Source organism: Anopheles moucheti, chromosome 2, assembly GCF_943734755.1.
Source record: "Anopheles moucheti chromosome 2, idAnoMoucSN_F20_07, whole genome shotgun sequence".
Lineage (NCBI taxonomy): Eukaryota > Metazoa > Arthropoda > Insecta > Diptera > Culicidae > Anopheles > Anopheles moucheti.
Window position 1 is genome coordinate 91,576,945 of NC_069140.1, and position 24,246 is coordinate 91,601,190.

General features: G+C 42.3%; 2 protein-coding genes across 7 annotated transcripts in view; one reads left to right on the plus strand and one right to left on the minus strand.

Moving 5' to 3' along the window:
* LOC128298551 (cysteine-rich motor neuron 1 protein) overlaps positions 1-24,246 on the minus strand; it is a 177,285-nt gene that overhangs the window by 3,754 nt on the left and 149,285 nt on the right. For 4 of the 6 annotated variants that reach the window (XM_053034310.1, XM_053034309.1, XM_053034313.1 and 1 more), the window contains exon 3: positions 10,751-15,382. In XM_053034310.1, the coding sequence (XP_052890270.1) occupies positions 14,271-15,382 (1,112 nt within the window). In that variant the 3' untranslated portion in view covers positions 10,751-14,270. Of the gene's footprint in view, positions 1-526; positions 579-10,750; positions 15,383-24,246 lie in introns of those variants that run through there. The other 2 variants (XM_053034311.1, XM_053034315.1) reach the window with 2 other exon arrangements.
* LOC128298552 (SUMO-conjugating enzyme UBC9-B-like) lies at positions 5,621-6,100 on the plus strand. Its single transcript, XM_053034319.1, has one exon. The coding sequence runs from the start codon at positions 5,621-5,623 to the stop codon at positions 6,098-6,100; it is 480 nt and encodes a 159-aa protein (XP_052890279.1).

A 24,246-nucleotide genomic window follows, 5' to 3' on the forward strand; every position in this document is an offset into this window, starting at 1 on the left:
AAGCATTATTTTCACCCCGATGAATACGACCATAATTTATAATTATTTCCTACTCATGAACCGGACACAACGGTCGTGGTTGCTCGAACCCGTCCCGTGACGTGCATAGAAATTTGGAACAGGCTGAAGATTGGAGTGAACTGCATGCATGTCAAAATTTGTGGGCTTCCTGGCAGCCCGTAAATTTGAGGTTTTCGCATACCGGGGGGTGGAAGAGCACAACATCCGCAGCTTATCGAGCAACTCAGTCAACTTTTCTGGGGTTAAATGGGTCGCATACGTATGGGTTGCGATTAGAAAGGCTCGATATTATGAAAACTAATTTATAAAATGATGGGAAAAGTGACACTGACAGGGGTGGAATATAAAAGTATAAAGATTAAGGGATTTCCGTAAACTACTTTAAAATTGATCTTTAAAACGCAACAGATTTTCGGTTAGTTAGTTCGGAAGTTAGTAATTCGTAATACGACCAAGGACACTATCTACTAATTATAATTATATGAAAATGATTAAATATACTTACCATGTGGCCCTTTGATCAGTTTCAGTTTCAGTGCAGGGATGATAACATTCGCCTGGCAAGATAATAAAAAAAAAAACAATAAGTAAACATAACACTGTATTAACTCTTTCATGCTTACTGCGCTTTTTTTCGCCATTTCTTGAAAAAAGGATTTATAATCCTCTTTATCATTTGGTGCCATCCTCCAGCGATAAATCTAAACAATATTAAATTCTGTCGGCTTCCAGTCTGCAGCAACACACCGCCTGCTGCCAGCTGTACCCGGTACGTTTGTTTGGTCACTTGATTGTATGAAGAAGCAGCAGCGCCGTAGAAACTTCTTCAAGAATTCACGTTCCAAGCACAAAGCAAGTGCAATTGATTGCCACGAGTGGATCAAAATCGAGTAATAAAAGTAATATAAAAATGTTGCCACACTTGTGCATCCCGAGTGTACTTGAGCATACACCCGTGCGGTCCGGTTGAAGGGAGTAAAAGAAACAGCTGGTGAAGTTTTCGCTTCGCTTTGACTTCGAAAGCAGATTGAATGGTTGAGGAAAGTTGCACTGGAAGTGGAAATCGTTGCAGAGGAAATGGAGAGTCGGAAACAGGCGCTGCACACTTCGAAGTGCAACAAAGTAATCCGCTAGCAAAACAAAGTTTACATCGAGAAGGTCCTGACGTTTGAGGTTAGGGTTGCGCTAGAAGCGTTGACGGCGGCTGTCATTAGCGATTTGTTTTGATTTGTTGCCTTTGCCAAGGTGAGTGGACAATACGATTTTTATTCTGCTTCTGGTTGCGCAATTGTTGATTACATGAGAGTTACTTACATTTTGAACTTTGAATATTCTTTAAACATCAACAAGCGTGAGTATTCTGCAATTACGTGGATGGTTTTGGTGAGTTTTACTAACACCTTTGGCACTACTATTTTAGGGAATTCAGTGTTTCTACGCGCTTTAATACCATGGTATGTATTAAAGTGAAAACTGCACGCACTGAAGCTGTTCGATAGACCAGGTTCGGAATCAACGCATCCAACATTCGTCGATGATTGCTCCCAAGATAAATTATCGTTGAATTTTGATGCAGAAACCTTCGATGACTTTCGACGCTTTAACTATCCCAGCAAAGATACATCGTAAGCGCTTCATGGTGGATTTTCCCCTGTTTGCTTCCCGTTCTGATGCAGAGCAGAGCCGTGCTCTTCGCTTCACGGTTGCTTCCCGGTACGTGCTACAGCTCCCACGTGCATCAGGCGTCAAGGCGCCCTTGTCCACTGTGGGAGGTTGGGTAAATTTTAATTAATGGCACTCGGGAGAGGATTAACTCACTAGATGCTACTCCCGTTCCTTGCTATACTGTACATGAAGCGATGGCTCAACCGGCATGGACTATGGGCTACTTGAGCCCTATGAACCGGAGTGTAAATTAGTCAGGCGACCTTTCGGCCACACTGGTCCCTTTTACGACGGAAGGGATCACCAAAGTGCAGCAGCCGCAGCAGGTGTTTACTGCTTTGCGCTCAGCGTCCTTGTCTTGGGGCATTTGCTTCACTTTGGAATTGATTCATAATTTATCAATTCTAATCGCTGCTTTACCAAAGCGCAGCTGTTCGGTAGAGTGGTTTTCTTGGAGATGGAATGAATATGCTCAACGGACCAAGAATGGTTTCGAAGTGTGGTAGGGGAGGTTTTGCACAGGCTGTACATGACGTAGCATCGGGGGTCCTTGAAGTCTTGCCATACTGAGGCAATGAAAAAGATTCCACTTCTTCATCCGATGATTGGTGGCGAGTGTCTCGTTGGTGATTCAAGTCAAACGAGTCTATTCGCAACGATAAAATTGATCTTAAACCAATGATAATAAAGCTTAACCCAAAATATTCGGAGCAAAGGTTTGCATTAGCAGCATCGCATTATATACTCGGTTCCAATTATCAAGATACATATTTAAGCCACAGTGGAGAAAACAAATATAATATTCACGTTGCCCGTAATGGTATCGTTCAAGGGAGAATTTGTTTCACAAATATGCCTTTAAGATCTGTCTCAGCTGGGATATTTGGTTTCTGATATCTGATTCGCTCCAGTATTGGGGCTGGGAGAATACATCAGTTCCACGAAGTACTGACGTTTGCTAGTCCAGGGAAATCAATCAATTTCTCATTCAATTATAGGATTACGGATTGCTGACTGCTTCAGGTTTGATTGGTTTGTGCATAACGGATTCATGGGATGCTTGATATCTAGTGACTCTGACGATCTCTTATATTTGTTTGAGTTTAAGGAGTGGACGGCTGTCGGTTTACCTTGGTTTGCGGTATTTCCAGAGGCGATTGAATCAATGTTTGTTTTGCATTTGTAAAATCGCTTCTCGTAAACTCTGTAAACGTGTATGGCAAATGTGAGTTAACATAAGTCAGACATAACGAATTACAGCTCCTTTTTGAAGAGTATTTCAGAATCGTAAAATTTATATAATTATTTCCAATTCATTCCCTTTTGTAATAATTTCTCTTATTTAATCTTATCATTTTTTAGAATTACATAAAGCAACACTCACACAAGATTGATTAACTGAACAGGATTAGAATTCCTGACTCGGAATTCATGCCGCTACAACATTTCTCCTTTTGGCCATTACGTGAGAAAACTCAATTTCCAAACCCACCTGAGTCAACAGTTGCATCCGTGTGGTGACATTTGGTCAATGTGCCGCTACGGATGCCTATCCCAATGCTACGTGAAAAAAGCAATCCAAAAATCGAAACATACAAGTTAGCTACGTACGCACTAAAGGAACATGCTCCGTTTGTGTCCTGATAGAGAAACGGTGCTGTACTGCAGAGCTGCATTGAAAGGTATTCGAGGTATGTACATTGATAACACAGGGGTTTTGTAGCCACAGGGTACAGTACAGCACACGGGATGTGGAAGCATTCACAATGAGTGGACGCTGGGATATACACGGCTCAAGTTATTTCGAACAGCAAATACGTAGCTAAGTGTATTTAATCTGGGTTTCATTTGGGGGAAAGAATTCGACTAGTTGTGTCTTTATTAAATGCTACACATGCAGAAGATGCATCTTTCCAGACAATTTCCCTAATTGCCGTTTATTTTTGCTTGATCAAAATGGTACGACGAGGAAATGCACGGAATTGAGTTTGATCTATTACAAACCTATTTAACATTCAATTGCTTCAACCCTCGCCCCTACGCAGCGCCCATCTTGCACAAATTTATTACAGCGTTTTATTTTCGATTTACTCCTCGTTTGTGTGCCATAAATTACGACTGGCACTGTTTGTGCGACCGGCTGTTGGAACTTCTGGGGCTGACGCTACACATTCGACAAATCGATTTGGGACTTTGGGGAGGGGTGTAAAACCAGCATCATTACCTTACCCGCGCCCATTCCTCCACGAACGGAACGGTCCGCTTGCTGACAATGGAATTTGACAATGTAAATTTGTGTACTTCCGATCGGGTCCCTTCGGTGGGAGTAGATAATCCGTTCGGTTGTCTGAAAGCGTTCGCAACAGTCTTCACAGCAACGGCACTGACAAACGTCCGTGTGCAAGTGTCGCGTGGAAGGAGCTCGTGTTTGAGGCAAACGGTACAACACCGGCATATCCTTCAGTTGCGGAACGACGCATTCAAATCAACCTTCGCCCGAACGCTTCTCCCCGGGTGCGGAGAAACCTTCCCGGAGGTCGAGCATATCAGTTTGCTTGTTCGCGTGCTTGTAATCTCAGCGGAGCAATGAATTGAAATTTTACAATAGCTCACCGCGTCTCGTTTGCCGTCGATCTATCTATGCCATTTCCCCCCTTAGCCACGGTACGTAAATCCCTTCGATCGTATTTCATTGCATTTTCGGCCTCACAGTCAGAACACGGCTTACACTAGCCGGTAACGGTAAAACTCATTTGGGGATTGCATGGGGATTGGGATGCCCGTGTCGTCGATATCAGTATGCATCCAACCATCTGGATCTCTCCATCAGCATTCAACCGTATCAGTGATCTCCGAAGAAGATGGGATGGTTCATGAAGGAAAAAAGACTCCCGTGTACCGAGTGCAACTGGCGCAGCCCAGCAAATTGGTATTGTGCATTGCAATCCTCTGGCACACGTAGTCCATCCTGCCACGCTGTGATACAGCCGTATTTGCAGTATCGTTTCGCATGGGTCTTTTGGGCCAACTAGGATCCATCTGTGCGGAATTTCGATGGCCCCGTGATGTCGTGCGAAAAGGTAATGCGTTTTACATTCGGCAACAGTGCTGGAGTGCGTTCCAGCGACCGTTAGTAAACACCACGCAGTAGGCGCCAACTTGGTTAGCTTAAGGAAGATCAACGAATCTATCGAGCTTCGTTCGTTCGTGTTCTCACTGCTTTTCTGTTGTTCATAATGTATCAAAATGCAGGAATTACATGTCCTGACATAGGGTTTATCGTTGTAAGATTAGATAAGAACCATGTCTGAAGAGCATGCTGGTGTAGCTGCATGCAATCTAACAATTGATTGATCTTCAAAGAACACTTAATGACAAATCGTGTCTGAGATATTGGTTATATAAAAAATACAAACCGTTTAGTGCCATAGAGTGAAGAAACACAGGACCTTCAGGCTTCAGGACCAAGTCCTTAGCACAATTGAATGCTATTCCAGCGACTTGTGTATTATGGGTAATTTCAATTTGTGAAAATTTTTTATTTTAGCACAGATTTTCAAAAAATTAAAAAAAAACAACTTCTTTGCTGAACAAACAAGATATGGCGCACGCTAATTCCGTACATTCAAGTAATTTTGAGGATGTGTTTGTTTACTGTTTCTTTGACAGATTACATCATTTTCGTTTGACCACCGGCACGTGTCAGTCAAAAAGTGCTGCAGGGGCACCGTTTACTCGTGCGAAAAGTTTAGTGAAATATTTCAGCAAAGATCGAAAAATGGAACAAAAACGATGCGTAGAAGAAAGCATAACGGCAAAGTGACAAAACGTCATTAGAAAGTCTCGATTCCTTCTGTCACTGGCTTGCACATAGCGTGTGAAGTACGTGCTGGCGTAAAAAAGTTGTTCCTAGAAGCAGTAAACTCGATTCAACATGTCCGGCTTCGCAACATCACGACTAGCCGCGGAACGTAAAGCGTGGCGCAAAGGTCATCCATATGGATTTGTGGCTCGCCCCATTAAGAACCTCGATGGATCGCTGAACCTCTTGACGTGGCAGTGTGCCATTCCCGGCGAGAAAGGAACGGCCTGGGAAGGTGGACTGTACAAGTTGATGGTGGAATTCAAAGATGACTACCCGTTCACCGCTCCGAAGTGTGTATTCGAGCCACCGTTGTTCCACCCGAATGTGTTTCCAAACGGTACGGTTTGTCTGTCGTTTTTGAACGCACGAAGTGATTGGCATCCCGCAATCACAATTAGACAAACTTTGCTCCGCATACGAGAGATGCTGAATTACCCCAACATCGACAACCCGGCGCAGGAGGAACCGTACCAATTATATCGTAGTAACCGGGAGGAGTATCAGAGACGTGTGCGTGAACAGGCTAAAATGATGTTGGACATACAATAAACGGGAAACACGCAACTGTGTTTCATTCGACCAGAGCTTAACTGTGTTTGTAATGCGACGTGTAATATTTACCCAGGCCTAAGTAAAAGGAATAGTAAGCAAGGATCATTTTTGAGTTAAAGGATGTATTAAATATTGGAATGTGTTCCAATCTTCGAAAAGTATGGCTCAACTGGATTCAACCAACGAACTCATTGTGATCCTTAACGTCTCGTCTCGAAGTTGGTAAAAGCGTTGGTGTTCTCTACAAGCATTGTCCAAGACTCATGCCCATCGAGGACTACCAGACGTATCAGAGTATGATATGTGGTACATTTCGTGTCTTGAGTGTAGTTGCTATCCGAAATTACGATCGTAGCAGAACATCTCTGATATTCTGCTCTCCAGGTTAATCCCTATTACGATCCTCCTATGAGCTTCCAGTGAGGAAGTACTGCTTCTTCGTCACAATGATTCTGAATCCAATTCTTATGGAGAAGCGTCATTGCGACTTGGTAATAATATCAACATTAATATAACTAACTAATTTTTGTTACTATTATTAATGGCTTCCTAATGGGTCTTCAGATCGAAAGTGTATTTGTAGTGCAAACAGTCATCGGAAATCCGTTTCCTTTGTGTCCTCACAGTTGTAACAGCTCCAGCAGGAGCAGGCTTATGGTGAATCGTAATACCATTTTCAATGGAACTTACGTTTGCAAACCTCAGTGAATAAAGCAGGTGTTAAAAGCTTTGCCTAATGCTAATTAGAGTTGCTGTACGGCTAGAGCAATTAAAGCAAAGCCTTATTATATTTAGCAATCAAAAAACCCCACCACTAATCGAAAGAGAAACAATGTTCGTATGCAAACTTTTATCGTGCACAAACACAAACCATTGTAACATTGGGGGAAAACCGTGATTTTGTATTTCCCCCCCAGCCATTACACCGACAAACCGTTCCTCCGGGGGGGGCAAATAGTTAACATTTTCCCAAACACCAAATAATTTGCTCATTTACGGGTTTTCGACACACGAGACTTGTGCAATCACTGTTTGTTTGTTGTCGCTGCGCTTTTCCATTTGTAGGTTGCACTTAGCGGAGGAGGTTGATTGAATTTTCAGGCGGTGGCACATTCATTTGATAATTTTTGAATGTTGGCCACGCGTAGTCACGGGATACATGCGCGATGCACATTTGTGGCGTAAGTTGCAATGGAGCAAACGCGTTCGCGTTAGATCATTGCCCGTAACGGGATGAAAGGGCATGGCGAACGCGTGGGGGGGAGGGGGATAGGGATAAATATTGGTTTGGCCTGGATGGTGTGACCCTTTATTCGATGTTCGTACGCGCCGTTGAACAATGCACTCGAATTATGCACCTAGAACAATCGAATCATAGACCTTCGCATTTTAGGCGGTCCAGAACCATAACGGCACAGTGGTGCACTGCACCGTGCGAATGATTTTCAACACCGGCAACAACCGGGTCGTCCCTCGAGCGCAGCTACTGGGGTGTTAACATAAAATCAACATCCACCGCACGGCATCATGTAGCTGTTGTTCCCGCTCCACCGCTGCCAGATTATTGATCACGCTCGCGCCTATATTTGACGAATGTTTGCGCGCATAATATTCTTTCTAATTAATTGACACAAGTAATGTGTGACTTTTGTGAAACGGGTCGAGAATGAACCGCCATATGACCGCAAACGGTTGGTCAGTTGGATGGTTGGAAGGAACACGTTGGTAGGATCCGCTATTTTAATGGCCGTACTTTATCGGGATGGAAATTGGCTTTCTACATCGATTGATAATGAAATGGTGGTCCAAATGGGAGGGCGTACATTTGAAAATGTGCGGTTTTGATCACGTTGCACGTATTTTTCAATTAACAAGAAGGTTTGACTGCACGCGATACACGCTAAGCCTTGTATTAAATAATGGAGTAATAGTGAATGATAGAACTATTATATTGAATATTACATTAATTGAGTGTTCAAGAAAACAGTAAGGAATTCCTGATACACGGTCTAATCGGAATGGTCCAGCTCGCCGAAACCTTAGCAAAGAGTAAGTGTTGAGACAAATTGGAGAAGTTTTTGAAATTCGGTAATTGGATAAGATCCTTCGTTCTCATGTTTTGCCCAACAAAACTTCTATTGCACATATCTATGGGACCTAGAGAGAGTTGTGAGGTTTCAGGAGGTCTTAAGTAATCTCTTGACTATGAGCCTTGACCACCGGACCGTTGTATTGTTAGCGGCGCCAGTCTTCACACAACAGGACCGGTCGAAAATTCCATCCGGTGCAATCCTCCGGCTACGGGCGAATAAAGTCAAAGAAAGCCAGAAATGGCAGACCTAAGACTGTCTTGAGGTTGTTGTGCCCATAATGAGGAAGATTACTAGATATTTTGTCGAGGCTCAGGCCACATCACATCTTCCTTTTTCTCACAGTTATAGCATTCGTTATGTAGGTGGCAATTTCTGGGAGTCATTTTATGAGCATATCCCAAGAGTTCCTAAATCCTGTAGGAATACAATCCATATCCTTTTCGCTGCTCGGGGAAACGTCGAAGAGTCGTTGAAATTCCCACAACTTTAAACAAACTTCCTGCGTTCAGATGAGGTCGGTCTTGATGAACACTATCAAATAACTGTTTTTGTCTTGTTCAGATATTCAAGGATTGGACGTTACATCAGATCTCTCGGAATAACAATAATCTCACCCCAATCTTCACCTATTTCACTTATTATACTTTTAGATCCTGGCTGGTGATGGGGGATCGGAAGCAGAAGCCTGTTAGATGTTTGGATCTATAGCCAGAAATGAGAGGATATTCCAGATCGACTAGCTCGTAATTTGTAGTAATGTATAATTATTCGTTCTGGGATGGAGTCTGCCATGATAACTATTATGTTATCTGTTACTATTATGAAAAAAATCGTATAACTTATTGCTCTAATTAGTACATTTTTTGGTGCTCTAGTTTACAAAACAAGCTTTTTTCATGAGCCAAACGAACAACTTTCTTGTGCATTTTGTTGTGCACTTAGCAGTAAGACCCAGCGAATGCCTATGCAATTATTTGTTCGCAAATTACAACGAGCGCTACAAAGTAATCCACCCGACCGCTTGAGTTGCAACACAGAGCGCAAGAACAGCGCCAACGTTAACAATACGCAAAACTTTAACCAGCACTTATTAATTGCCTTTTTACGAGTACAAGTGCGCAATGGGTTTATTGGCTTACTAGCGAAAAGCTCTAACTTGCGAAAGTATTTATTGATTTTCAGCACCGTTCACAGCACCTGTCTTCAGGGTTGACCACTCGGGTTGGTGGTGGGTTTGCCCGATTACTTTCTGGGAATAAGAAAACGGCGTAGAATAACCGAAGGGAAAGTTGCTGTGCACCGTCGGGTGATGGGAGTATGGGAGATGCGGTTTGAAGAAAGTTTGGTCCGAATTTGAAGTTATTAGTGAAGCAGGTCGAACCACGCAAGAAGTCCGCAACACACAATGTGGGTTGTTGTTGTGTTGAGTTGTTTGTTGGTTTGGGCACTGTTTAGTGAGTGAGTGAAGCGCTAGGTCCAGAACACGTTACTGAGAAAAACCAATTTCTTAGTGTGGAAAGTTAAAGCGCCCTTGACTAATTGATTCTGATACGGTTTTTTTTCGGCACATCCAATTAACTGGGCTTCGAACGTTGGAGTTGGAGTGCTCTCGAGGGAAGTTGTTCATATAATTTTGAGACGATGGGAGTTTGAGCATATTCATCTGCGCTACATTTATTTATTCTGCATTTTGATAGCTGGAGCTGGTAAAGTAATATAGCCGACAATGCGAACAATTACGAACGTCAAGTTCTTTTGGTTTGGGCAAATATTTTAATTTCATCAGAATTTTCAAGGGTACACCAAGAACACGTGGACAGGGGCGTGTTGGTTGTATAAAAGATCAAATTAATTTTAAGCAATCGATAACAAGTAGGAATAGAAAAGGGGAAGGAATTAATTATCGGCGTGAAGTTTTGCAAAGAAGTAGCCAATTACAGTTAATTGAAGGAGTTTTGTGTTTAAGTGGAATTTCAATTCTCACAAAATCAAAAATATCCTTAGAGTTCTTAGAATTTTTAAGCTCAACTTGCATCGTCGGAGCCATTTCTGGGTTCAGGTACACACGTAGAATTTAGTTCGAATTTTGGTAAGTGAAAGAGAGTTCTGTTAAAAGCATTTCACGATCCGAATCATCTCCCGCTACATCGCAGGACGTAATTTTATCAGCAGGGAGAGAGCTACACCACAGCTAGCGACAGAGACGACTATATCCGCTACGCATCGGATGCTGTCAGTTCCCAGACAACATCGAGCGTGCGGATAAGCTGTAGTCTCGGCTGCAACGGCAGGCTGCAACAATTTCAACCTGCCAAAGATCCATCAGGATCTGTACCGAATTCTAGTTCTACGTCAAAGAGACTCAAACGTTTCAACTCGATCTTGGAAACCTTTTATACGAATAAATGATGTTGGATACTTAGCCTTGTTACGGTGTTATTCTCCCAAGGTTTTCCGCATGTTTTGCACCGTAGCACCAGCAGGGAGGACACCTTTCAACCTTTCGGAATGTTTTGTATTGTAAGCAAGAGAAGAAAACACAACTCGTTTTTGGTTTTGTAATTTAGTTTCATCCGAATTCGTATGCTTATATATTTCTTAATTGTCTATCTGTATATTATACTTCTGTTTTTTTTTTACAAATTACATAACTCCCTTCATCCGTTCGCTTCATAACTATTCACAATAGTATAATGTTCTCAAACCGATTTCGATTCGCCCTACCGATTCTTCCCCGCCAGCAGCACGCACGCCTGTTCTCCACCACAGCAGCTTTCCTTTTTCAACAACGTGGTGGTGGGAAAACAAAAGATTTCCTTTGATTTGAGTGCGTGTGTGTGTGTGTGTGTGTGTTCGTTTTGTTTTCCTCAATTTCTCAATAGATTTGGTTCTCGTTTCCGCTTTTATAACTGCGCTGTTCGTGTATTGAATGCGGCACCTTTGTCTATGTGCCTAGGGTGCTATATTATCCTCTCACACACACACACAAAACTTAAACATTAGGACAAGGATTAGCACATGTTTTGCCTGTTTTGCCTCTTCAGCTTGCTACATCGCATTGGGTGGCAAAACATTGAAACATAGTGAGAGTTTTGTTGCATATTTTATTTTGCATTTCCTCCGGTGTGTGTGTGTGTGGTTGTTGTAGCTTTCGTTTGTTTGCTTCTGCTTGTTCTTCAGTTGCAAAATGGGTAAAATGTTGTTGCATACATCGTGATAATTCGCATCATTTAAGATGCCCTTAAAAGCATGCTGTTTAATATGTGAATGGTGGTATAAGCTGAGGTGAAGTTGTAAGTTTTGTTAAAGAAAAACGGAAAATAGGAAATTTTCTAAAAGGATTTTCATATTTTCTTCGGGATACTGCGGACGAGTGTTTTCCAATACTGAACAGATTTTTGGGCATAAAGTTAAATAAATCAAAAATATGCTTATTGCATTTTGCTGCAGTAAACGGAAGGGATAAAAGTGGAAAAGGAACTTCGGCCTTTTTGTTGCAACCACAATGCTTTTCATAAAGCATTTGTTTTGTCCACCTTTCTAGCGTTTTTATCTCTTCATTATCAAGTGTTGTTTTGTAACGAGCATGTTTGTACAGTTGCAGTATTATTTGTGTGTTATCAATTTCTCCTTTCTCTCCTACTCTCTCTCTTTTTCTTTTGTATGTTTTTGATGACGGCGTTGCTATAAATTTGGATGCATTCAGTTGCATTGCATTAATGTTTTAAGATACATACACATATTATTCATACGAGCGACAAGGGACACGAAAGGAATGATGCGTGTATGAGAGTGTTTGTAATATGGTCGATAAGCGATTACTAGCGCGATCGTATGAATGTTTTGTGTGTACTAGACGAATGAATGGGTTTTAGTAGGGGTTATTATAGTAGGAAGCGACACATTTAAGCAACTGCGAGCGGTAGAACTTCTTCCCCGATAAAACGTTTCGCGCATCGTAGTGATCGCATGCTGTGCTTACGTGTACATAATAGTCTAGCTGGTCTCTTAGTAGTTCGGGGTTTCGTTACTTGTGTACCGTGTCTGTGGGAAGAGATATGCAATAGGACCAGTGTGAGCGATTGGTACTCCCTCTAAATCCAAATGGTCGTTTCGTACCGTGGACAGTAAAGCGGTTATGAAGCTTTTTACATCATTTGAGGGTAGCTGCTTGTAGCTACGGGTTTAAGCCAGGAACTGTTGTAGCTTTGATTTTTGTCTCTCCTGTCTACTGTGTATATATTGCATCCACCCTCCAGGTGGTTGGTTTTCTATGATTTTTTGTTTTGTTTTGTTTGTTTGCATAAAGAGTGTTCCAGTTTGCCGTTAATATCGATTTAAATTTCCGCTTAATGCAGCTGCATTTTTGTATTAGTTCTTGGAAGCATTGATTTTATCATATGTTTCATCAACGATGTTTGTTTGTTTCTTTGTCTGTGTGCGTTTTTCTTTTTGCTTTGCTTTCTCTGTCTCAAATATGCAATCCTGCACTCCTGTCACTTTTGTGCTCTTTTTCTCTCTCTTTTGCAGTTTTGATTGAAATTAGCCCACCGATGCGTGGGCCCCCCTCAATTTGTTTGGTCGCATCTGGTCACTTCCTTTACAACGGAAGCTCCCAACACATGCCCACCAATCAAGCACCATGTGTGCGTGCCATGGTCCATCTTAATCTATGTTTTGTTTCTTTTAAACAGGTTTTGTTTTCATTTTTAACCGAACCAGAAATTAAAAGAAAAACAACCTTCTCATAGTAGGGGAAAGCTACTAAACTTAACAAAAGAGAAAAAGGGTAAGGTGGTAATTCGTTTACAAAAAAGTCTTCAAATAATACATGTATAAACAAGTCTGACAAGAGACATGAAAACGATTAGTATAATTCGTTTTATGTAAAAAAACAACAAACAATACACACACACATGTTTTAAGAGCAACCAAGACAATTAAAGAACGTTATCGGAATTTAAAAGCAAAACACAAAAATAATAATGAAATAGATAAACAAATTGATCACAATTCAGCTGACGTTTCGGTTTTGTGCAAGAAATGGCCAGTAGTGTCGATTTTGTTTAGTGCATTAAACAAAATATATGTATATATATATTAAAAAAAAATGTCGTGCAGTTGTATTTGTGTTTTGCAATGTTCCCGATCGTTTTAAATAAATATGAAGTAATTTAAACACTATCACTAACTAACGTAGGAATACGTATTTTGTGTGTGTGTGTTTTTTTTGTTTTGTTTGTATAACATTAAGCTTAATGTAGCATTTTACATCTACCACTCCTGCCACGGTGACGATGGCAATGCGCGCCACCCCACACCGTATGCCCTAATGCAGCCTTTCTAGCTTTTCTTCCTTGCTTTTTTAATTTTCATCGTGAAATATCATCATGCTTTTGTTTGCAAAACTTTTTAGTAACATTTTGCTGTCGAGATCAGCAATCCATTCCAAATGTGGAGCAGTAGTTCGGTTTTGTTTCCATTTTTGCGCTACCATCGTTTGTCGCTCCGTAGCTTCACTTTTCTTCTTGTCTTCTCTTCTCATCTCGCGTATTCTTCGTTATGCACTGCAAGGCACTGCTGCAGTGCAAATGTTTCTTGTTTTTTTTTCACATTATTTCAGAGTACTATCACAAATTATGTTTGTTTTGTTTTTTTTTGTTTGTTTTTCGCTTTTTTTCTCACGCATTTAGAGAATTTATGTAATAATTTTAGTGGTTCATTATTGAAATAATATGGATAGGAAATAAATTGTTTTTTTTTTGCGTTTCGTCCACCAAAGACACTCTTGCCTCGAGTGTTAAGGGAACAATAGAAACATAGAACGGTTAAAACCGGTTTGGAAATATTGTTGTGGTTTCTATAAAGAGAACCTATCCAGTTCTTTGTGTAATAATAGGTGTGACAGAAGAAAAGAAATAATAAAAATGACAGAAAATCTTTCAAAATTGGGTAAAATAAATCGAATGTGGAAAGTAAATTAAGTTCGAAATAAATGATAAACGCAAGGATAATAAAACCGATCCTTCACCATCACGAGCTAAACAACACTCACGCAAAAAGGCCACCCCCTTTTAGGCCATACTGTTGGCGGCTGCCGTCCCGTTTGCTGGCGGTGCAACAGGAACCGTACTGGACACCCGGTTGTACGCACTTTTACGTTGCGAGATCTGGTTGCAGGTGAAAAGCATCTTGAGCCCCTCCTTGACACACTCCTTGGTCATCCAGCTATAGATAATCGGGGTAGCCAATATAGTAATAATGACGATCGCAAGCCAGATGATCGTAGGTAGGCTGTTGAAAAATCCATCATCCGCAGCAGGGCCGGCCTCGCTGGTGTTCGTAGTAGCAACGTCGCCGGAGGTGTAGTTCGCCACCAACGCCGTCGTTTCGGTCGGCTTGTTGTCCGGCATCGTGCGATCGATCGTTGTGTTCGTCGACGGCTGCACGCAGCTGCACAGCGCACAATCACCGCGCCGTTCGTACCCGTTGCGACAGCGAAGCTCACAGTTGTGGTCCTCGCAGAAGATGGACTTTTGCGGATCGCACACCGGACAGCACCGGTCGGGCAGGTCGATTTGGTGCTCACAGTTCAGCGGTTTGCAGGTCGGTGCTACGCATCTAGGCACACCCGCCTGACACCGGCAGGTGGTGCAGCGCGACTCCTGCCAGCTCTCGTTGTCCCGGTACCAGGTCCGGTTCGTTTCGGAGTAGCACATCGGATTGTGCAGTTCGCACTGGTACGATGGACAGCACTTGCCCGGCTGACCCGTCTGGTCGTGTGCGTCGATGGTGAGCTTGAAGTTTGGTGGGCAGCTCGGTATCTCGGGACAGGGCTGACAGACGCATTTCGGACAGCACAGCTCCTGGAGGTGTGGTTCGTTCTCGCTGTAATCGATTGCCGCCGGCGGCATCAGGTCGGTTGGGTCGATGTTGCGCTTTAGCCGCCGCGCTGCCGGTAAGTTGTTTCGGAAGTAGTCCTGGTACGGACTCGGAACGATCTGGATCGGGGCATGGACACGGTTGTTCGTGGCGATCGCGCGCCTTTCGCGGTCGCTTCCAGCGGCCGTTTCGCTCGGCTCGGTTCCAACCTCCCTTTCGTCGTTTGTGTCGAATGTGTTCGGCAGGTAGCTATCCGCAGGGCAATCGATGTAACACTGCACGCTCTGGCAACGCATTTCGAGATCTGTAGAGAAGACAAACCGAAAAGGTAAAGCGTGTGATTAATAGAGGTTCTTTTACAACACGTATTAGACGTAATGAATAGCAGAATTAAACAAATTGTTCTTGAATATTGTACCGTGCAAATGAATGTCTTTGCGATCGCCTATTCCTTGCTTTTGCGATGAATATTTTCGGAAAAAAGATGCTCCTGTTGTTGTTGGCCCCAAAAGTTCAATTGGTATCAAGAATATCTCAAGAATATTGCGAGGAATTTAGCAGTCTTCGATATTCTTATATCTTTGTCATTGTATCTCTTCTAGTGATCGCGTTGCATGACGAGTACAGGTAAGATCATGCCCAAAGAACATCTATAACTTCTAAAGATACTTTTGATGGAGAAGTATACCTCTGAAGAATATTTTGACATTATATCTCAAATACCCGGCATCAATTGTCAGTTTCCTGTCGATTTTGTCCAGATATTTCTTCAATATTTGGCCGATTGTCTTGCTCTTTTGACACTGATCTCAACACTTCTGCTGTATGTTTAGATCACATTCTGTTATTAGGACTCAGGAGTTGAGGCCAGCACTTCTTCTTAAACGCTTACATGCATTGAGAGCTAATCAGGGATGTTGATCACATTAGATGAACTTAAAACTCGTTTATACTAATGGAGTTACTATAGTTCAACTAAAAAGGGTGAGAAACAAACACGCTCGGGATTATGCCGTATTGGTAAGCATACACCAATAAAATCAATTACCTCGAACAACGATTCAATTTGCCACATTAATGTATTTCCCCGTAGGGGGCGGCGTATGACACAGTGGCAAGCAAGCAAAAAAAAAGTATGAATATCCCCAAGCGAACAGGGATATCGGAATCATTTGTAGTGCGAATGCAAATCAACTGCCACACAGGTATATATGGGGAGAGATACCTTTGAAATTGATAGTATTTACCCCACATCAGATCAGGCCACAAATGCTCGAGGGAGCCGTGGCCGAGATGAATTCATTTTCCGGCTCATTGCAACTCATCTGTTGCCATTGTTTGTTGGATGTGTGACACAACAGAAAAAAAAGCTTCCTCTTTGATGGAAGGTTAGGTAGAGATGTGGTCATGCAGAGCCGGGTATGTTGGGACATTATTCACACTTTGCTGCCCATTTAAGGGACGCGATGTGGAAAATCAAAATCATGCACAGTTGAGGGATGCAACCAAACGATAGAGAAGTTAGGGTTTTTTTTTTAGTCTCGAACACTTCTCCATAGCGTTTGAGTTTTACTCATTAGTGAGTCACCAGATGGTGTCGATGTCGAAAGCAGCACCGAATGCGCTTGAATTCGATTCGTTGCCATGGCAGTTGCAACTGTGCTAGAATTAATTCAATTCAATGCCGCTTACTGGTGTGTTGCCATGGTGCCGGGATTTGTGCAGAGCAGGTTGGTGGATAAAAAAGCAAAAAGGAAAGGAAGCTCCAAACAGACAAACTCTCACCACGTTGTTCAATCTATTTCTGGTGCTATCCACGTGTGAATGCATCATCCAATCGGTTCTGCATCGTGAGCACATGCGTTTTCCATCGCGATGTGGCGGCGTCATGGCGAATATAAGCGAGGTGTGAGCGATAAGCAACTTGATCGAAATGGTTTATCATGAGGTTGGTTGGGTTTCATTAAATTTGTATCCGCAATTCTGGGAAACTGCACGAATTTTTTGCACCATTTGTTATGCGGAGTGCATTTAGACTTGTTTTTTTCAGAGTGTTTATTGAGGGCTTTAGTGAAGTAACTTAATTGATAGCAATTGAGTATCATTTAAAGTTCTGCGAAACGGGTAGAATCGATATACTATAGCTTTTGGGTTTGTATGGATCAAATGTTGGACCTTTTATGGTGAATTTTCCCGTGAAACATGAGATATCAGATATTCTAACCAATTTTCAGACGAAAAAAAATAAAAAAAGGGAGGGGTTTCCCAATTTCTAGCTTCCCAACATTGATTTCCCAGGTGTATTGAACAACAAAAAAATAAAAGGGTCGAACTAATGGCCTTATAGGTAGCTTAAGTCTTCCTCTAAAACAATACCGAACCTGAATGCCAGATTGCTGATTGGCCTGCAGAGGGAACACCTTGGGTGTGTTATTTTATTGTGTGCTATCATGTGAAATTAAATAGCGTTTTATGTGATTGTTTCCTTTTTAAAGAATCTCCCTTAAGAGCAAAAGCTCTCGGATGTGTGTTGGACGACCAACCAGCAGCAGCAGCAGCACGCTTCTATCAGTCTGCTCCAAAGTGCCAAACAGCATGGTTCCATTAAAATCGAAACCCTTTAGGCGCAGCGTTGGTTGACGGCGAAATGCGGGAAGCACTATTAAATGGTGCTCGATAAGATAAAAAGTCGATTAAGTTGGGTTTGTTGTTGGGTGAGCGAACGAAGCACATAAAAAAAAACAGACACAAACACATCAGAGACCTTCCATTAGCTAAGAGCACACGAGCCGGTGGAGCAACCGCACATTGTCGAACGAATTGTCGCATCTAATAGATAGAGTTGTGAGCGTTTTAGTGCTTTTTGTGTGTTTCACGTGCCGGTTCGCATGCTGCGGGGATGTTTTATTTTGTGCTTCTCTCACCGCCACCGTCCGTGATTCGATTGTCCGTGGCGTTCGGGCGCGTGAAGCGGAATGTTTCGCGATTGGGTGTGCTGTTCCATGTGCAGCATTTTCGGGGCTTATAATAGGCTTATCTTCTGCTCGATCACATAAAAGTACGTGCGTGTCACACGCGAATGTAGTACGCTGTGTGTTTGACGCTTTCCTGTAGAGCTTCGGCGGGCGGGGGTTTTTTTTTAACGGTTTCACTGATGAGCTGTCTATGTTTTATGTTGTGATAGAGGGAGCTGGAATGGCAGCAGCGAGTTCTTAAAGTGGAACGATCTTTGTACACAGGGGATGGAAGATCTCTCCCGTCTTATTGGCGTAACGACCTACTAGCAGGCATGACTGCCATTTCTGGCTTATTAGACTTATGTTACCACGTAGCCGAATAGTCAGTCCATGCTACGGTGGATTGATCCGGTCTGGCCAACCATGAATGAAAGATCTTACTGTGAAAAGCTACTATTAACCCATTACATCCCCTATATTTATCAAACAGAAGAGTACAACTTGCTTTAAATAATGCCAAACGATAATTTTTGAGTGTCTTTACTGACTTTTTAGGTCAGTTTTAAACGATTTTGTGAATGTTGGTTAAATTCAAGGTGAAAAATGTCAAACATAAGCACTTTAAAGGGATCGATATTGTTACCATGTATGGTAACAAACTGATTACAGATAACCCTAAAAATGTTGTTTTGCTCAAAACTTAAAAAAAGAAAGCAAACAATGTACAGGCAGTCCCCGAGATACGCGCTTTTTCTTATATGCGGATTTGGAGATACACGATTTTTGGAAATTTGACAGATGAGCTAGTTTATAGCACAAAATCTAAGCAAAAAAAATTGGTCGAATATTGGTCGAAAATACCTTTTTTATCATATAAAACTTTTCTTTCTAACTTATTTAATGTATTCCTTCTTAAAATCGCCTGATTCGGTGAAAAATTTAGTCCAGAGAAGGAAGTCGACTCTGTGACTTTGAAGTATAAACGAAATAGCACCAGGATTCGACTTACGCGGATTTTCGCCGGCTTATAGCGGTTCGCTATAATAGCGTATCTCGGGGACTGCCTGTATATCAAAATATTTGTATTCTTCCTGAATATGTTTTATTCAAAGTAGTGTTCCAACACCCGCATTTGTGGCGTTCAAAAAAGGACTTATAGCATTTTTTATAGCATCTGGATTAAGATTTCGTACTCCCGAGCTATAATGGGTTAATGAGAAAGAATGTTTATAGGTTTCATGTTGGCATGGAAACAACCCCCATGGAACAACCCCAGTTATTGAGAAACGGGATAAGAAATTAGATTTATGGTTAACATGCGTAGGGGTCCATATTTATTCGCCTTGTTTCAAATCCATTCCGGACTTCTGTTTTATAGCAGCACCAATTATTGTATGTTTTTTTTCTCATCTTCGTGTTTGCCCATTTGTTTCCCTATCCTCAGGTTCCCCGTGTTTTATGCCTGTGGTCTAGCGCGATGAATTTTAAATGAACCAATCGTGTTAGCATAATTTTCTAGAACAACGGTTACCCATTTTCCTGGGATTGGGACTGGTGTGAGAATCGATTTTTCATACGGTATAGAGCCTTATTGATGTCACCGATCCGATCGATACACGCATACGGGTCGGGTGTCAATGCCGAGCGGGTTTGGCAAGGGTTGCGGCGTTGTGGTAATTCCTACAATTTTTTTTGTCAGTTGGGACAGGCTAAAAAGGGGTTTTTGAAAATTTACGCTTCGATGATTGCATGGCCAAAACCACCCCGCCCCGTGCACGATCCCACCCTGTGATCCATGTCAGCATAAATGTCGAAATGGAGAATATAAAGGATAACAAACGAGGAACAAAGGGGAAAAAAAGAAATAAATAAATTTTATTCGTTTCGATTGGCCACCGGTGCAGTGGCTGGGTGTGTGTGCTTTCATCCTGCAACGAAGTGAGTGAAAAAATATCCCTAAATTTCATTCGAATGGACGCGTACTGACCCCGTCAGTCATCCATCATGTCTGGCAATAAATTTTCCCGCTCGAAAATATCCCCCCCCCCACCCCCCACGTTTCACCGCACAGGTCCAGCAACAACAGCAACAAATTACAGAACCAAAAGTGACCTCCGCAGAGTGTGGTGGGTGGCGCAAGGGATGGAGAAAACGCAAAACCCCGACCTCATAGCTCATGAAAATGTCATCCCTTATTTTGCTGGCACCGAAACACAGCCCGCCCGGCACAGGCCGGCGACGGCGGATAAATGTGGGCCATAAAAATATAAAAGCTCTCGTCGGAAAAACCCCCAAAACCCCGTTTCAGGTTTTCACAGCGGGTGATGGAGGTTTTGGTCGGAACGCTTGACCTTTGGGAAAGCTGTCAAAGCGGTAGCGGCCCGGTACACGTTTGGCGGGGTGGAATCCTTTTGTTGTTGTTCGGTCACAAATGGTCTTCTGTGTCCCACGTTTGGAACGCTATTCGATCGTGCATATTCTCGCTGTTGCTGCACAAAGCCGAAGCAATTGAAGTGATTAGAAGTGGATTCGATGTTGGGGCTTGAGCAGATTAATCGACCGATCCTTTCAGCGCCATTGTTTTTTGTGTGTTGTGCATATAGAAAATGTTCTATTTTGTGTGTAAGGAATTATAATTTTTCCAATGCTTCTACCACTTCAAAGGGATACTGGTTGGAAAATGTTTCTCTCGCTCTCTTTTTGGCATAATAGGCCTTCTAGATCATGGCTGTCATTTATGGCTTACTAGACATAATTTAACCACGTAGCCGGATAGTCCCCAGTCTTTGCTACTTGGCAAAGGAAATTGTTTAAATAGTATAAATTAGTACAATTTTGTTAAGTATTAAGGAGCAATATTTTCAAAATTGAATAACTGAAGTAGAATATTTACGTTAAATTAACATCTTTCATTATAAATTGATCAACGATGATGCAGAAGTGATATACAATTTCTCGAAGCTTGGAATCTCTGTTTTAAATACCTCACATCAATATTCCGATAAATATAGAAGTTAAACCCGAACGCGTAATGTTAAAACTATTCAAAAACGTACTTATCATTGAATTTTAAACTACAAACTTTAAATCTAAGGGTAAATCGTTGCCCATAACTTCTCAATATTTTGTAAACCGAATGTTTTGAATTTATACAGATGTTGTTTACACTTTGCTTTAGTACTTGGCCAGAGTTAATATTTTTCAGTTGATTATTTTTGGTTAAAAGGCAAAATATTGACCAATTTCTCAATCAAAAAAAAAAAACCTTGCTCAATTTAACATAAATTAGAATTTTCAAAATCTGACCAGTCCAGATTTCTTTCAGCAGTCGTCAAGTACTAGCCCCTTGATTGTTAGCCCGTTTCGTAATATTTTTGAAATTTCTGGCATTCTATTAGTATTTGTTTCAAGTTGCTAAGGGTATAGTTCCCCTTAATCTTAACTAACCCTTAATTTATCGACTCATAATATTTGATTTTTATTTGCTACAGTATCTTTCCAGCTGCACGACGTCAAGAGCACCACCAGGGCGATCCCTAGCGAGCGAGCCAGTACATAATGAAACAACACCAGGCACCATAAATTAGATAACACCGTGTGTTTGACCTTCAAACAAAACGCGGTGTTTTGGACGGAGGAGCATCAGCTCCGGGGTGTAACGTCGATATGGTCGAGGTAGGTCGTTGTTGTGTTGCTGCCACTATCGGGTTACGCGATAACGCTAAATAGGTTAAGGTCTAGAGTTCAGCAAGCGTGCAAAATGTGTGTAAATGGACCCCAAAACATGGTGTGGCGTCACGCATGTCAGTTCTGGATTAATATAATAAAGTTCTAAATCTTGTGGTACCACCAGCAACAACGCGTAGGTCTTCCGTAAAGGTTGAAAACTTTTTGACGTATAACTTTTTTCACCCTCGTTGTGTGGAACACTTTGGAACCACGTTTGATTAGAGTTGTCAACCGCCTTCGTTTGCAACACCCGTGCCAGACACCCGGCGGTACTTGCGGTGACATTAATAGGATTGGTGGGTTGGGATGTTGATTGAACAAAACACCTGATAAAAGGGCAACTACTTGCCATTTTTGATTAGTAGCACCACCTGTAGTAGCAACGGCGAAAGTTTTCCCCGGGAGGGTAGATTCGTGTCGATAAACACATTAAAGCCATGTCGGCGGAACCGGTACGGTACGAGAAGAAGTTTCATTTTCGCGTCAAACTTTCTCCAAACCGTTGCGTCCTTTTTTCTTGTCCCCTTCCCCCGGTACGACCTGATGTGGACATCGAGAGGATGGCAAGAACTTTCGGGCCCACCACATTGAGAAAAACATTGTCGTCCGTCCCCTTTAATGCAAAGGCCTGTCAAGTGCCGGCGTAGGCGATCGTTATTGTGCGCGAAGAAGCGCTGCCGGTGCGGTGCGGATGATGTCACCATAAATTATTTATCATTTCCTTCAGATCGTCATTATCAGCCGAAAAGGAACGGGGTAAAGCGCGGTTGAATAGAAAATTGGAACACCCTTTCGTCAACGGCTCAACACAAAAGGCATAATGTCTTTCCACCCAAAAAAACACATAAACCTGTTCTGCCTGATGGTTTCACTTCGCCGGATGGATTCTCATTTGTCGCGTGAAATATTCATGCACCGGGGGGGTTTGAGAACTCATTTTCCGGTTGTTGTGTGTGTGTTGTTGTTGCTTTTGTAAGCACCTTTTGATCCCACTGACGACGACGACGACTCCCTGCGAGGGGGATGCGTCATCCCACGCGGAAATCGCGCGTCCGTGACACCTGTCGTCAAAGTTTGGTGTGCAATCTGCTGGAGCGAGATTTATTCATTCGCATTATGTGTTCATCTGTACGTACACGTTCGAATGAACTTTGCTCCGTTAATTTTCACCGCGACCGGCTTTTCACCAATGCCCGGGCGACAGTATTTTTGCTTATTCTGTCACATCCTTTTAACACACCCGGCGGCAGCTATCGATCAGCAGCATTTCCATGATTGGGTTTGTAATATTTTCACGAGCAAACCATTCTCTGACACGTGTCCTTTCCGTAGGCGGCGGGAATCGATCTGTTAAGCCTGGCCTAGGGTGTGTTTTTTTTTATTTTGTCGATCCATTGCAATGATTATCCAGCACGTGTTTGGGGTGCGATGATCGAATGATTTATATTTTAAAAATATATTTTTTTGCTGTGTTTTTTTCTAACATAAACACAGACTTTATTTTTGTGACAGTTCATCAAACTCGTCAGAATGAACGTAGCATAATCGATTATTGAACATGAGACGTTCAGGACGTGTGAGAACCCATCGAGCTAGAGCTACATTTTTCTCGAAACCACACACTCGAAATCAAACAAAAACAAGTTTCACACTGGTGAGGAAAGCAAAACACAACAGAAAAAACGGAAAATGGAATTTAGCGGAATGATTAATCGACAAATTGACGGAACTTGAACGCAAAAACGAACGTAGGCACAAAAGGTATCGAAAGTAAAACAAAAAATGGCTATCAAAAACGAGGAAGCAATCCAACAAAGCAATAAAAAAAGAACAACGAATTCGAATAGAAAAAAAACTGCAAACAGATTGGCATCCCGGTGGGGGGGCAGACGAAAGACAGATTTCGTTCACATTCCGGAACGTCCGGAACCGTTCCGGAGGAACCCCGTTAAAAGCGGCTAAAAATAGAGCCAATTAATCATCCGCGCGGCCCGGCGCGCGTATGTTCGGTGTTTGGATGTGGATTTGGCGTGTGGGGAGGGGATGATGTTGGATTTAATGTTTTGTCAGCTGAATGCGCGTAAACGGCGCAGAGTAGTTCATTCATGAAGCGACGAACGAGAGCGATTCGGTTTTTGGGGTTTTTGCGTTTCGCGTTGTGGGAGAGGAAAATCGATTATGGAAAGAGGTTCAATGAGTTCGTTCTTGTTTTTTCTTTTTCATTGCAGCTTATAAATAAACACCAACACCACCCATTCGGTGATGGGGCAAGGTACGTACTCGTCGACTCCAATTCCCAGGGCATTGCTCATTGATGGGTTTCGGTTGAAATTTATCCACCGGCTTAGGCTTAGCGCGGATGTAAGAATCACGTGGCGGGTATTCTCCCGAGAACCTTCAAGCATCTTATCGCGTGATTCATCGAACGAATTCCACTAATCGGGTTGTGCGGGTGTGTTTATCTTTGCCAGGCCAACGCATT

Excerpts from the sequence above, each read along its gene's own strand:
- LOC128298552 (XM_053034319.1), top strand. The coding sequence starts at position 5,621 with ATGTCCGGCTTCGCAACATCACGACTAGCCGCGGAACGTAAAGCGTGG.